Source organism: Rhineura floridana, chromosome 13, assembly GCF_030035675.1.
Source record: "Rhineura floridana isolate rRhiFlo1 chromosome 13, rRhiFlo1.hap2, whole genome shotgun sequence".
NCBI lineage: Eukaryota > Metazoa > Chordata > Lepidosauria > Squamata > Rhineuridae > Rhineura > Rhineura floridana.
Window position 1 is genome coordinate 26,878,824 of NC_084492.1, and position 15,812 is coordinate 26,894,635.

General features: G+C 44.9%; 1 protein-coding gene across 2 annotated transcripts; it reads left to right on the forward strand.

Annotated features, from left to right (window-relative positions):
• The first annotated feature begins 1,137 nt into the window (after window positions 1-1,137).
• Window positions 1,138-13,453, forward strand: LOC133369071 (borealin-2-like). 2 transcript variants are annotated; one of them, XM_061593955.1, is made up of 10 exons: window positions 1,138-1,418; window positions 1,856-1,984; window positions 3,387-3,439; window positions 4,465-4,525; window positions 5,402-5,478; window positions 6,462-6,529; window positions 8,115-8,216; window positions 11,333-11,462; window positions 12,837-12,923; window positions 13,269-13,453. In XM_061593955.1, exons 1-10 carry the CDS (start codon window positions 1,283-1,285, stop codon window positions 13,308-13,310), a joined length of 885 nt encoding a protein of 294 aa, XP_061449939.1. In that variant the 5' UTR covers window positions 1,138-1,282; the 3' UTR covers window positions 13,311-13,453. The 2 variants fall into 2 exon arrangements, with proteins under 2 accessions (XP_061449939.1, XP_061449940.1); XM_061593956.1 differs by lacking the exon at window positions 1,138-1,418 and adding an exon at window positions 1,425-1,577.
• The last annotated feature ends 2,359 nt before the right edge of the window (window positions 13,454-15,812 follow it).

Below are 15,812 nucleotides of genomic sequence, written 5' to 3' on the forward strand. Positions count from 1 at the left end.
TTTTGTTCTAATGTGTTTTAAAGTTTGTTTTTATGATGTCTTAAAGTATTTAGTGCTTTTGTTTGCCGCCCTGGGCTCCTGCCAGGAGGAAGGGCGAGATATAAATCAAATAAATAAATAAATAAATCTGCTGACTAGCCCCTACAGTATTTACCAAGCCACAATCACTTTCATGCAATTTTTGTTTTAATTTCAAATCATTTCATATCGGTGGCAATAGGGTATCTGGATGGGGAACCTGCAATCCTCTGGATGCTCTTGGTCTCCATCTTCCATCAGCCATCCTGGGAGTCCAGCAACATTTGGAGGGGCAGAGGCCCCCTCCTTTATAAAACAAGCAATCCCATTTACACGTGTAATCATCGCGATATCTTTTAGCAGCAAATTCCTAATGATACCCAGATCACTCAAAAGGAAACCCATCATTTTAGCTACTTTGCATTCCTTTGAAAGTTATGGTCATTTATTTATTTATTTATTTATTTATTCATTCATTCATCGTTTCCCTCCCCCCCCAAAAAAAGTGTTTCAAGGCAACTTGAAACAGATACACCAGGTGGTATTCAAGGCTCATTCTACTCAGAGTAGACCCACTGCAGTTAATGGACACAACTAAGTTAAGTTCGCTAATTTCAACGGGGCCAATCTGAGTAGGAGCTAGCTGAACACAACCCAAACATAGAAAACCAAGACTAAAATGTTCACCAATAATAAGTATCAAAGGGCATTTCCAGAAGATATGGCTGACGTTTTTCTCTGCCCGTTTCTGCTCAATGCCTTTTACCAACTATGTGACAGGTGGAAATTCGGCAGGTGAAGCCTTCTTCGCTGCATATCCATGCTGCAATCTTTATGCCTGATTTATTTTCACCTCTTAAGGCACAGAAGCCTGATTAAAAAAAAAAGTAGAAAGTATTGGAAGGAAACTGATCCAGCATCCCCGTCTCCTTTTTTAAAATTATTTTTTAAGCCAAGGGCTGTTCCCTTCTCCAAATAAACAGGGGGAGTTAAGACAGCCATAAAGGAACTGACTCATACCCCGGATCCCTCCATCCCCAAGGCTGATTTTACCTCGCCACGGAAAGGGCGTGGCTCGCTCCTGCGCTCCCGCCCCCCTTTCTCCCGGGTCCTCAAGGGGTGGGTGTGTCCACAGCCAAGGTGGGGCTCTGCAATAAATCCCATCTCTCCCGCCCGCCCCATTTCCTCCGCTCCACTTTCTCTGGGCTGTTGTTGTTGCTGCTGGGGCCCGCGTTGCAACCGGTTAGTGAGCGGCGAGCGCGGCATGGCCCTGAGGAAGCAACTGGAAGAGGCGAAGAAGCGCAGCGCGGACTCCGGAGTAGAGCCGGATCGGAGCCTTTTGAGCAAAGAGCAGCGGGACCAGCGCATCAGTCTGTTTCTCCGGGATTTCGACCATCAGGGTGAGGCGGCGGAGCGCGCAAAAAGGGTCGCTGCGAGAGCCCTTTGGGCTGTCTTCCTCTTCAGTCCTATACAGAGTAGACCCCTGGAAAGGAATGAACCTAAGGCAGTCGTGTCCATGAACTTCAGTGGGTCTACTCTGAGGAGAGCTAGCATTGAATGTGAGCAAATCTTGGGGCTGAGGGGGGAGTTTGAGGCGGTCTGCGTGGTGGGTACTGAATTTCAGGTTCTTGTGGCCACCTGTGTCTGTCTCTGATGAAGGCCCGGAGCTCAGCGGCAGAAGGTCCTGCCTTCAATCCCCGGCATCTCCGGGTAGGGTTGGGAGACGCCAGGGTCTGAAAGCCTGGAGAGCCGCTGCCAGTCCGTGTAAGCAATACAGAGCCGGATGGACTAACGGTCTGATGTGATGTACACCCCCCCTTCTGTCTCCCTTTTCAAGCCAAGGAAAACCTGCACGACTTGAAGAAAGAGCTGGCTTCGCTGCTGCAGACGGCCGAGCAGGCCTTCCGCGTGGAGTCGCTGACCATGCCGGTTGTCATGAGGAAAATGCGGAGGAAAGATTTGCTCGGTGAGGCTGCCGGCCTGGCTCCACTTACCTGCTGGGAGTCAAGCCCTTTGCCTCCGTTGGGGCACAATTCTGAGTAGACATGAGAGTATGCACGTGGATCTGCGAGGTCCAGATCCTGAGTTGATGTTACTTAGACAGAAATCCCCACTGGTCTCAATGGGGCTTACTCCCCACGAAACGCAGATTGGATCCCACTGTAAGATCTTGCCCCACCCTCTTGGCCTTTGGATTGGGCTCCATCGATGTCACGAACAAGCAGTTCTAGCAATGGTTCTGCACTGTGGTGGCCAAGCAGAACCGCCAGGTTCAGAGGGAGTATATTTGTGAATATCAGTTGTTGAAAGGAGGAGGATGTCTTTGTGCCTGCTTTCTGGATGCATCTATTGGAAATTGGACGTTACTGGACTAGACGGCCCTCTAGTCTGACACTACCCGGCACATGTCAGTCGCAATTCTAACACAGACGTAGACTGGGATAGGTCTCCACCTAAAAGGCTTGTTGAAAGAGGAAAGTCTTCAAAAGGCACTGAAAAGATAGCAGAGATGGCGCCTGCCTAATATGTTGTCTAAGAGCCAGCACCACTGCTAAGAAGTTTTCCTTTTCAATTGGCCTCTTTAGCTACAGCAGGGATGGTGAACTATTTGTAGCCAAAGGGCTACTCGGCAACTTTCCGGGGGCCACATTCCAGGGGTGGGTGGGACCAGAGGCAAAGTTGGGCAGAGCAATTAATGTGATTTTTACCTTTTTACAGTAGGCTAGTGTCTACAAACACTTGCATACTCCTCTGTCTTCTATCCAGGGAAGCGAGAAGCATGATGAGAGTTAAGGGACACATTCTAGCCAGACTAAAGCACCCAGGGAGGCTGCAATGCAGAGCTGGTGAAACATGTAGCCTGGGGAGAGTCCCAAGGGGCAGTTAGAAACACCTGGAGGGCTGCATTTGGCTCCTGGGCCCAGAACACAAGAAGATCCCTGCTGGCTCAGGCCAAAGGCTTATCTAGTCCAGCATCTTCTACTCACAGTGGCCAACCAAACGCCTCCTGGGAAGCCCACAAGCATGACAAACACGCACTAGCACGGTTTCCCACTTGCGATTCCCAGCAACCGCTATTCAGAGGCACGTGGTCTCTGATATTGGAAGCTATATACAGCCACCATGACGAGTCGTCGTCAAAAGCCTTTGCCTTGATGAGTTTGTCTGACCCCCTTTTAAACCCACCTCAGTTGGTGGCCATCGCTACATCTCACTGCTGCAAATTCCGTAGCTTGGCTGTGCATGGGCCCCCCCTTCTCTTTCCCTTGCCAAACTTTATTTTCCTAAAAGTGATCCGTAAGAAGCAGTCATTTTTATTAATCGGCAACCAGCTGCTTTGGTATAATTGGCCTGTCTCTGTCCTACAGATCTTAAGGAAGCAGAAGCTGCCGCTGCTACAGTCGTAGCCACTGCTGAGGCAGTAAGTATTGTCTAGTAAGGGATATCGATCCCATGGAAATGTTTTTTTTTTTAAATGAAATGAAATGAAACCACCTCCTGAGCAGTGTTGCTTCAAGGTTATGGCAAATTGGGGCAATTGCCCCAAACCCCGTGCTTTGGGAGACTCCCTGCAGTGTCAGCATAAAGAACTGCACAGCCCCCACTCCTACTCCTCCTTGTCCTTGATAAAAGTGTTAAGAGTTTTTGTTATATATATTGCAGTGGAGTGCAGAAATAACTGGTCGGTTAATACTGGTTGTGAAAAAATAAATATTAAGTTTGTTACTGCAAAGAGGTAAAGTCATACATGCTGAAGAGCCAATCGGCCTGCACTCGGGGAGCCATTACTAACTAGCTGAGAGCAAAGCCTGCAAAAACAACAAATGTTTTAGAGGGGGAATCAGATGAGATTGCCTTTCTGTCCCCCTCCATTGGTTCAGGTCACTTGTAACATGTGTTGGAGCTTTATTCCCAACAAAAAGGGTGGTCCCTTTTGAAAGTGAGGCATTCTGGGTGATGTGGCCCAGAAGAATACCTATGCCATCCTGTGCCCCCTAGTCCAGAATGCCTTGCTTTAGGAAGGGCCCGCTTCCTCAGAGCAAGAGGGGGGGCACTGTTGCTGCATGAGCACTGTGAGAAAACAATTTTTAAACATTTGGTGGCACAGCTCTGGAGGACCACATAGCAAGGTGGGTGGCATGCGCAATTTGCCCCAGGCCCCGACTAGCTGTAGGGATGACTCTGCTCCTAAGCTACTCTCTCATGGGTGATTTTTTCTCCCATAACCTGCCCTCTGACACTGGATGGTATTCAGCCCTAGTCTTAGTTGGAGTGGACATGACTAACTTTCAGTTCCTTAGTTTCAGCTGGTCTCCTCTCCTTAAGACTTCATTGAACACCACCCACTCCTTCACATATATAGCTTTTTGACTCCAATAACCAAATCCTCAACGGAGGTACTGGTATGATGCTAGCATTACCTTCTCTTTCTCTCTTATGCCCCAGAATGAATGCTGTGTAGGAGATATGCCAACTCCCAGGCTAGTGAGGACTAACAGCAAGCGAGGTAAGCTGACCTTCCAAACATGGAATCCACTTGGAGGCAAACTTGCCCCCTCGACTTGTGATAATGTCTCAGTTCACACAAGATGCTAAGCCAAACCATGGTTTAGCAGGAACACACAAGCATGCAGGAGAGGAGATTGCAACTGCTTAGCAATCTAGTCCTGCTGAGCTAAGCCATGGTTTGGCTGAGCAAATCATCTAGATCTCGCGACTGGCAAACCATGAGTTGTAGCCAAGGGTAATTCTTGGTTTGCAGCTCATAGTCAGGAGCCAATGTGATGAGCCTTTGGCCCTCTAGATGTTGCTAAACTACAACTTCCATCAGCCCTAGCAAGCATGGCCAGTGGCCAAGGATGATGGGAGTTGTAGTCCAGCAACATCAAATGTTCCCCATATCTGGTCTGGAGCATGATAAACCATGAGCCTAGATTTGGACAACAAGCTAAGGTAAACCATGGCTTGGCTCACAGCAGTGCAGCAGCAAGATTGGAGGATGAGAAGGTGGTTGCAATCTGCTCTCCAGGAACCTAAATGTTAGTACTAAGTCATGGTTTTGCTTAGCATTACATGCAAAACAAATCAGTGCTTGATAGCAGCGGTGCCATCAGGGCAGGTTTTTCAGGAAGAACTCTGGGGCCCAGTAGGACCCCCAAACCCAACAAAGCTGGCATGAAAGGTCCCTTGGCTTGGGAGTGAGTGTTTATTTGTGGGATGCAAGGAGCTTTAGAAGGAAGAGGAGCAAGAAAGCTCACTGAGTATGCAGAGCACGGTGTATGACTTTCTCCCTGCCATGGCTTTGGGAAAGTGGTGAAAGATGCAGAAATAATAAGTCTAGTGAGCTATGCACAATAACCTTTGACCAAAATGCCCCTTCTAGTTAAGGTCACCACTATTGTGGAATACAAGGAAGAGAAAGAAGGGGGTAGGACGCCAGCCAAGAAAACTTCTCAAAAGGTAAGCGTGCAACAGGATCCTGCATGTGCTGATGGCCAACTCCTTCTCTTGAATGTGGATCCTTATGTAGTTGAAACAACATTATCCACCCACAAGAAGGAGGCGTTGGTAGGCCTGGGAGAACCCTGAAGTTTGCAGACAGACAAAAAAATCTTTTAAGAAAAAGAACCCAGAAACAGCTCAATGAGGCCTGTGTATGTTGAGGCAAGAATCAGAAGATGATATTCAATGCTAGTCTTATACGGAGTAGACCTATTGAAGTTAATGGACATGGCTAACTTAGGTTTGTTCATTTTAGTGGGTCTACTCTGAGTTGGACATAGCTGAATGTAACCCTGACATTTGGCGTGGAATGAAATATCCTAGAAAAGGGCTTGGCTGTCTGAAAAACCTGCATGGGAGCACTCCCATCCCAACTCCTGTTTATCAGACATGATATCTAGCTTCACAGATTGCTGATTCAAACTGGCCATCTTCAGCAGCATGGCCTGTATAATTCTTCATCCATAGAACCCTGACATTTCATTTTTAACATTCTTCTTACCTGAAGAGTGTCCTGGCAGCAGCTAAGAGAATGATCCTGGTGGGGCTGAATGTTCAAGAGCCCCCGAGACTGGTGAAGGCCCACACCCCCAACATTCTCTGTGCCAAGTGAGCATCAACAAAAAGCATAAGTGGTGTGAGAACTTTGTGTGCATGGCCTGACCCTGATAGTGGTGGTGGGAGTCTACTGAGGATCCCTTGCACAAGAGCCCCCCCTAAATGCTAGCTGGGCACTTGAGGCATGCAGAAGCTGGGCTCTCACAGCAAGAAATGTCTGAACAAGCCCCAGGTGATTCAGTGTCCCATTGACTATAAATCTGCAAAAGTGGGTCTCTATTCCAGACAGTGGACAATCAGGTGGCTTTTAGGAATGCTAAACAAATTTGGTTTTCCATTAAGCTCCTTTCTAGACATCACACCCTATTTTGCTGCTTCTACAGGCATTTAAAACTAATTCGCTGGCTTCCTTGGCTTCTGCCATAAAGGGCAAGCAAGGATCTCTGTCCAGGTAAGACTAACCCAATACTTTTGCCACCTTTCATTCATCTTAACACCTTGAAACAGAGTGGATTCTTCTCCTGAGACAGCAAAACACATCTGCTTTCAAAGCAGCAGCTCTATTGAAGATCAAGAAGCTCTACATAACGTCTAGCTCAGGGGTTCCCAAACTATGGTCCGTGGACCACCAGCAGTCCATGCGTTTTGTTCAGTTGGTACATCACACGTCCACATTAAATAGCAGCATTGATTTTTAGTTGTATTTTTACTACTTTTATTTCTTATATTGCATTTTATAGTATTACAATTTGCATTCCACAGAATTTAAATTATAAGGCGGTAGAATAAAAGAAGCAATACAAATACAATTAAAAGTCACATGACGTGTAACAGCGTAACTGCAATTGCTACAACAGGCGGGGGGGGGGAGAAATCATGAAATGGTCCTCCAAGACCAGCAGCAATTTTCAAATGGTCCATGTGGAGCGAAAAGGTTTGGGAACCACTGATCTAGCTGAAACTAAACTATGGTGCAATCCAGTCAAAGTTGAGCACTTGCAGTGCTTATTTCAATGGGGAAGATAATAAGCGCAGAATCAATGGTAACTGCTTGGAATGTGGTGTTTCCCCTTTTTAAGACATTGCAGTTGATGGGTAATGCCTCATGTTTTAAAAGGAGTGGCTTCATGAAGATGCTTACGAGAGTAGTCTTAGAAGGAGAAAAAAGCAAGCTGGTAGTTCTCATGGTTGTGTCAGAAAGCTTTGTAAAATACCTGTCTGTGAGTCACGTAATTCAGAGGTCCAGAAGCTCAGGCTCAGGGACTGAATGTGGCTTCCAGGCCTCTCTGTCTGGCCACCTGAGCTTTTCCCAGACCACACCCCGCTGTGCCCATGCTTTGCATCTTCCTTGAGTGTTTTGTCGAGTGTTTGGCTGGAATGTGTCCCTTAACTCTGATCGCTTACCTGGCTGGAGGATCCAAGGGAAGCCATGACTGTTTCCAGTGGAATAAATGTCTGGTGTGGGTATGGCCCCCTGATTAGTCAAGCCAAACAGCTGTTAGTCTGGCTTTTAGAACACTGACAGTTGTTACTGAGCATGTCCACACTTATTATAGGCTTCAATGTTAATTTTCCTAAAATCAGCCATGCATTTTTAACTTTTAAACTGAAGAAGATAAAGGTCAGATTATGAAGCAAGGTCATTAATAGAATTACAGGTACTCTGTGAACATGGCTGATTTGTAATTAATTTCAACATATAATGAGACCATTGACCGAAAAAAGTCCAACAGGAGTCTGGAATTATTTTCTCTTGTTTTACACTTTAAATTCTAGATTCTTTCTGACTCTTGTGTGTATCGCCATGAAAACTTAGAGGGTTGTTAATCAAGCATTTTTGAGTTCAGGACTATAAGTTTTGTACAATTTTGCTTTGAAATGCATTTATGGGAAGCAGCAGAATGGCATGGGGGGTATTTTCAATCTAACATGGCGGAATGTGAAAAATCCATGCTGGCTATAGTATACAGCCACTATTATGGCTGTATAATCTGCTGCACCCCAAAAACCTATAGGTGGCCATTATGTCCTATCAGGTCTGCATGCTTCACTCCAAATGGGAGAGCCATTGAGCGATCAGCTTCCATGCGGGAGCGCCCGGTGTCCGTCTCCAAGTGCATCTCATTGGGCTCTAAAAGGTAAGTCATGCTGTTTTTTGGTAAGGACAGAATTTTGACTCTTTTACTGCTAAATGCAACAATAATGCCCTTGCTTGAGTCTACAGAAAGGCAGCTGTTGTTGAGCGAGCCATTTGATGTGCTACTCTGTACAGTGTTTTTGTTTGCTTAGCCATAAAGCTTTCTAGATGTGCTTGGGGCAAGCCTCTGAAGGGGTGTTCAAACGAACCCCCCCCCACATCTTCAATGAATGTGTGTGGAGTTTCTCCATGTTCCACTTATGGGAGAAGCACAATATGTCCAGACAATCTGTTTATTGAGCATTCATCCTGATTAGCTTGCACAAAGATTATAGAGAGGTTAGACTATGGGTAATAGCCAGTGTTAGTTCTATTCAGAGTGGGCCCTTTGAAATGAATGGACACAACTAAATTAGTTACATCAATTTCAGTGGGTCTACACTGAGTAGAACATAGTTGACTACAACTCTGTCTGGTCTTTATTGAGTATTTGTTCTGATTTATTTGCAAGGGAGGTCATATGGCAATGATTATTCATCCTGATTTGCTGCAGGGTGTGTGCTTATGTCTTCCCATTAAACATTTATTCATTTCACATTTGTCAGTACAATTTCCCATCACTTTCCTAACTGCAGACTCTTTATCTTTTTTTAAAGTGGACTTGCAGTTCACTGGGTTGTAGTCAACTAAGTTCTACTCAAAGTAGACCTACTGAAATTAAATCTAAGCTAGCCATGTCTATTAACTTCAGTGGGTGTACTCTGAGTAGAACCAGCACTGAATACCACCCATTCTAATTGTGCAAACCTACATTTCCAGTGTGCACTCTAATTCCTCCCACAAAATACTAATGGCCAGTGCAATTTCTGAAAGTGACCTCAGAGAGGGCTTTCCTTGTGGTGGCCCCTTGACTCTGGAATGCCTTTCCAAGGAAGGTATTCCAGGCACTGACCCTATGTGCATTTCAGTGCCAGGTTAACTCCTTTTTATTTGTTCAGGCATTTTAAATTGCTATATCCAGCTGATTGAATAGATTTGATTCCTCTCAATTTTGTTGTTTGTTTAATTATTTATGTTCTTAATATTGCATTGTGGGTTTGTAAATTATTACATGCCCCATCCTGTCATATCATTTTTGGTAAAGGTGCTATATATAACTCCAACACCAGATGGGTGGCTATATCAGTGGCTATATCACTCTTTCCAGAGAAGGGTCTTCTCTGTAATGATGGCCCAGTGGTATAACTTTCTCCTCTTGGAGACATAGACAGTCATACAATGATGAGGCTCTACTGTATATTTCTCTCTCTCTCCCTCTCGTTTTCTGTAGCTTTTGTAGATTAGATTGATTTGATATGTGAGCTTGTTTTGTAATATTTTGTCATGTTATTGATACTGTATGGAAGCCGCTTTGAGATCACCTGGTGAAGAAAAGTGGCATACAAATATACTAAATAAATAATAAATATATACAGTACTGGGGGGAAAAACAGACACATGATTATTCCTTCTGGCCATGCCCCCAGCAACCACATGTTCAGTGTTGATGAGTGAGTGTCCTGGCGCCATCCAGCTGTATGCATGTAGGGCTCTCCTTGCGATTTTGGAATCCTGGGCCGGTGAGGGCGTGCATAGGCCTTGCAGGGTCATTGTTAAGATTTAAAAAATATAACTACTACAGATGTTGCCCTGAACTTCTTGGAGGGAGGAGAAAGAGAAACTAGAGAGGGGGGAGGGAGGTTGATCCTTGGGACAGAATCCCTAAAAGCCTAGGAATACCTCTAGTAAGAGAAAAAAATGCCAAATGTAGCCATACAAAACTAGTGGCCATGAAAGTGTTGTGTGACTGCCCGTGCAATCCTGTGCATGTCTGTTCTTAAGTAAGCCCCATTGAGTTCAGTGGCACTTAATTCCAGCTAGAGTTGCAATCCTGAACTTGCTTACCTGGGACTAAACCCTGCTCAGCTCAGTAGGACTTGCTTCTGAGTAAACGTGCATAGGATTGTACTGTAAGAGTGTTAAGCTGGTTGAGCCAGGAACCCCCTTGGCTAACATTTCTCAGCTCTGAACTTATTAGGTGGCCTTAGACTAGCTGCTGTCCTTGAGCATGCTGGCCTACCTTAGAGGGTTGTTAAGTGCTCAGCATGTTGGCCTACTTTACAGGGTCATTAAGTGCCTGCAGTCTGGAAGTGTGTGTAAGCATCTCTTGTGTGCACATAGAAGAGACAACATTTTCAGCTATTTCAAAGGCCAGTGCTAAATATCCTTCCCAAGAAGATCCTCACCAGTGGTGCCAACTCTGTTGCCCAGTGAAGACTTTTTGAAAATAGTTTGCTAGGCTTTTAGTCCAATCAGTTTTGCCTGGCTCCTTGGATCTCTTTATTTTTTTCTGTTGCTCATCTGTACTGTAGGCATTTTAATTAAAAAAAATACTATAAACTGCTTTGAGAATCTGTCAAATACATTCTACAGATCTTTGAGGTAAACAATAATAAGATGAATAATGGTTGACGAGATCCAGGCTCTGAGTACCTGTTTGGTGCTTTAAGGAAACCAAGGTGTAAGAACACGAGCCTTCCAAAGTCCCATCTGGTCCAATGGCCAAGCACATCCCTAAAGGAAGCCTGAAAGCAAGACTTGAGCGCAACAGCACTCTCCACATGTGTGATTCCCTGTCACTGTCATTGACAGGCATATTGCCTCTAACAGAGGAGATGGAACCTAGCCAGTGTGGCTAGTAGCCATTGATAGCATTATCCTTCATTAATTTGTCTATCCCTCTTTTAAAGCCATCCAAGTTGGGGGCCACCATTATATCTTGTGGAAGCAAATTCTATAGTTTAGCTGTGTGAATCCTCCAGCATTCAGCTTCATTGGATGTCCAGGAGTTCTGGTGTTATGAGAAAGGCATAAAAATGTTTCTTTACTTTCTCCACACCTTGCATCATCTTATACATCTTTTATCATGGCTTGGCTTTTCTTTAACCTAAACAATGTGAAAAGCCCCAAACGTTGCAACCTTTCCTCATATGGGAGTTGCTCCACCCCCTTGATCATTTTGGTTACTTTTTCCTGAACGTTATTCCCTCTCCCCTCCCCCACCTTTCTTCTTCCTAGATTTCCACAGAAGGGGCTCTGCAAAAGTGCATCTGCCTCTGAGAGATCGCAGGCTATGACTCTGCGGAGTACATCCATGCCCCATGAAAGATCAGTTCCGTTTGTCAACATACCTTTGGCTGATGGGCAGGTATCGTACCATCTAAGGAGGGCTATACCTGGGCTGGGTATAGTTGATTGGTAAATAGAAACACATCCAGGATGAGATTCAAATGCAAAAATTAAAGGCTTGTTTGCATGTAAAACAAGCTTTGCCCGATTCTGGTCCCTGTGGATGTAGGGAGGGGTGCAAATGGGTTTTAAAACTCCACCCCTAATAGTAGACCTTGAAGCTGCTTAAGAATATAATAAAATCTCTGCACAACAGACACGCTGGTGCAGTTTGATGGCTTTTGAACTAGGGTGGGGAGGCTCTTTGCTGTGTTAAATTCAACTTAATCTTCCTTGAGACTGCTGTGCATCAGAAGATCCTGGTGCATCTTGTGGGTTATGCAGGGCAGTGGCCTCAGTGTTGCCCCTTGCGAATTGCTAGCGTACCCTTGAACGTGCCCACTATTCCCCTATATTTGCAGTAAAGCCTGCACTGTTTCTTAACCTCTAGTCTTTTAACCAAGGGAAATGCACACTCTCCTGTAACCTTCAATCTAAGGCTGGTACCTGTCTTGATGTTTTTCTACTACCCCACACAAGAGTCCCTGTCGATCAGACTTAAAGGTCTTAAAATCTGACATTCAGCTTCCCACGGTAATCAGTCAGACAGCTTCTGAGAAGTCTGCAAGTCAGGGCATTAAGGCAGGAGTCTGTTATTTCCCTGGCATCTGGTACTCATCCATACATTCATTATGACTAATAGCCATTGATAGCCCACCTTCCACTGCGTAAATTTGTCTGATCTCCTTTTCAAGCAGGGGTGGGGACCCTTTTTTATCCCATGGGCCACATTCCTTTCTGAGCAACTTTATGAGCGCCACACGCCAGTGGTGAGCAGAGCCAGAGGCAAAAGTAGTTGGGGCCATGAATGCAGGTTTTACTGCTGTAACGATAGCCTAGTTTCTGCACACACTTGTATACGCCTCTCTAACCTCCATCCACGCAACCAAGAGGCGTTATTGGAGACCAAGAATGCGGTCCAGCTAGGCAAAAACACTGAGGCACAAATCAGGGCTAGTGAAAGGTGTTGCCTGGGGAAGAGTTCTGAGGGCCTGGTGGAGAGGCCTGGAGGCTTGCATTCAGTCCCCCTGGGTCTGAGGGTTCCTGTCCCTGTTTTAAAGCCATCTAAGCCCATGATCATGACCTGCATGACTGTTTTCTTTTGTCTGCCCTAAACCTACTTGCCCTTTCATTGGGTGATCCCTACTATTAGTGGGGGTGGAGGAATGGTTTCATCCACTTCTCTACACAATGCACGGGACAGTAACATGTGCAATGATGTTGTACACACACACACGCTCTCATGCGCTCTCTGCACGTAGCTTACAAGTAGCAACTCTCTGCTTTTGTTCAGACTCTCTGCTCAGCTGGGGATGACCTCCAGAACATCAATGTGGAATTACTGAACGAGGACACTGTCCAGCATATTCACACTCTCGTGGTAAGTGTGCAGAACAATTTAACCTTGCACGTAAAGCTCTCCCCCCAAGTAGATTGGCATGGTTGGTCAGAACTTCCCTCTTCAGAAAGTCTTCAGGACCTTGTGGTTGTCAGCAATGCCTCTCCTTCTCAAGTCTCAGAATAATAATAATAAATAATAAATGTTATTTTTAAGTCGCCTATCTGGCCGTGACGACGGCCACTCTAGGCGATGTACATAAAAAACTATTTTGATGGGTTTTCCATCCATTTTTGCCATGCCTTGCATAAAATCAAGAAATTTGGTGGTTCCAACGGATGCTCAGAGAGATCCACCAACTGCCTTGTGTATCTTTTTCTTCTGTAGAGCCAACTGTCAGTCCTTTGTGGGAAAGCAACGGTTAAGTGAAGTTGATGGAATCAACAAACAACATTTTTCGTTCTTGTACCCGAGTATCCTTGGTAATTTGTTCCTTACATTGTTATGTGTAAAGGGATCACTGCTTTTTTAAAAAAGTTCATACATTGCTTATTAAAATTGATATTTCTCTATGGAGACTTGTTTACTTTATTTCAAAGTGCATAATGCTTACACTGTAAGGGTGTGGTATGGCATCTGTAAGACCATTTGCATTGTTTAGATATAAATATAGGTGGCTGGATCCCATCATCTATTGAAGCACTCTGTTACAAAGCATCAGGAGCATATTTTTGCCCAGGGTCAGGGTGTGTGTGTGTCGTAGACCCCTTATTTTGGGGGGAGCAGGGTCCTTATGTACAAGCCAATCAGCAGAAAAAGGTAGTGCGTTAGCTACTATAAAGAGTCTTATCACATGGCTAATAATAATAATAATAAAAAAACTTTATTTTTACCCCGTCCTTTTCCAATAGGACTCAGAGCGGCTTACAACTAAAAACAACATCAATTAAAACATACAGAGTATATTATTAAAAAATAATTACACTATAAGGGAAAATTAAAAACTATAAAAGTTAAAAACAGCAAACAATTTAAAATAATAAAATCATATAATATGATCACCAAGCCTGTAAGACATTAATCCTGGCTAACAACATGCTTCCTTGTTCTTTTGTGCTGATTAGAGCCAATCAGAGTGAAAGGAGGTGAGTCAGTGACCGAAAAGACTCTTCTCAGTACCTAACACAGAGCCTCCCCTTTTATGCTGATTGGCTCCTAGGGCAAGTGAGAAGTGAGCTTCATGGCAAAGTACCTCCGTCTCCCAAATCCTAGTCCTACACTTGCCTTCATTTCAGAATTCTTAAAATAAACATGTTTCTGGCACTGATCACACTGCCCCCAGAGAGAGAGAAGCGGGAAGCATATGCACACAGCAGTTTTACTCTGGTTCTATAATTCTGTAATTGCAAAAGAGGCAGTGAAGCTTGGGGCCATGGTGTGACACCATCCTGGGTTCAGAAAGAAAATAAACATCTGGTCTTCTTCAAAGTACCTCTAAGCTTTTTGTTTTAATTAAAATAATTATAGTAAGTTCTTGCTCTTATTCCTATGGGGGTTAATTATCTTGCATAAGCCCATATCAGATTTTCAGATAGTTTAAATAAAAATAAAAAGGTCCAGTCCAGCCCACCCCAATCCACTCTTGAGGCAGTTTGCCACCACGGATCTCCTCTTCCCCCCATCCGACAATAACAAGGCCGAAATTGGCCCGTGAAGAAACCAGATTTCCCCCCACCCCTTTATGATTCCAGCCAAACATTTTTAGAGGCAGTTTGCCACCAAGAAATCTCTCCCTTCCAAACCCCCTACAGCAACTAGGGCCCCGTCTGGCCCATGAAGAAACCAAACCTGCTTTTCGGGTAGTTTACCATCAGTCCTCCCACTGATATGTCTCAATATATCTGAGCATGCTCAGAACCAATATGGCATTCTGACACAGGCTATGACTACAAAGTGGGCTACTCTTGAGGCAGTCTAGACTCCTCCCTAATCTGCTGCAGTGGCTGTGTGAGAGAGGCCTTGTAACAACAGATGGAGTAGGAGCCTTCCTGAGAGGGCTCACAAGCAGGCAAACCAAGGAGAGTGACCTCTCTGTCATAGCTACACTTTTGGATTAGGATTGGCCAGAGAACAGTAGATGGACGTAGATGTTTGCAGAGCTGCTCCGCGTTCAAACAGAGGTATAAAATGTGTGTGGAGCAAGTCCCACTGAAATCAATGGATTCTACTTGCAAACACACGAGCATAGGATTGTGCTGTACTGCTGCCCTGGCTGCACAGAAGTCATTTTCACCAGCATTTGGATCCTATCTCTGGTGGCCATAATTATTTGTGTAGCCAAACAAAAAATAAAGCCACAAAATTTAAACGCATGAAAAACTGTATTATACTGGGCTAGATCTAATCCCATATATCTTCTCTGATTAGCAACAGCTCTCCAAGGTGCTCCCCAGCTTGAGATCTTTTAACTCAGGTATGGCGGAACCTGCGGCCCTCCAGATGCTGTTGGACTACATCTCCCATAATCCCCATCTGCTGGCATGAGCTGATTGAAGTTGGGAGTCAAGCAACATCTGCGGGGCTACAGGTTCCACATTCCTGTGCTAAGGCTCATCAGGTTTGCTCCCTTTTTGAACTTCTTGGAGTAATTCAAAGTAGTAAATGGAAGACCTTCTGCACTGCCCATGGTGGCTGGGACTGATGGGATTTGAAAGTCCAACACCATCTGGAGGGCCAAAGGTTTGCTAGCCTTGTTTTAACTGCAGGTGTCGGATTAAGCTCAAGAGCACTGCCACACAAAGCATTTGCCCAGGAGCCATGGAACTGCACCAGTGAGTCTCCTGTTTGAGAAGCTGATACTTGAGTTGGAAATAAAAATCCATTTCAAGACAAACTTCAGTTGTGAATTTATAGAAAGAAGGTTACAAGAAG

Bases quoted from the DNA above. Each gene is read 5' to 3' on its own strand.
- LOC133369071 (XM_061593955.1), top strand. From the start codon at position 1,283: ATGGCCCTGAGGAAGCAACTGGAAGAGGCGAAGAAGCGCAGCGCGGAC. The intron at 4,526-5,401 runs GTAAGCTGACCT...TGCCCCTTCTAG, and splicing joins GAGGACTAACAGCAAGCGAG to TTAAGGTCACCACTATTGTG. The intron at 6,530-8,114 runs GTAAGACTAACC...ATGTCCTATCAG, and splicing joins AAGCAAGGATCTCTGTCCAG to GTCTGCATGCTTCACTCCAA.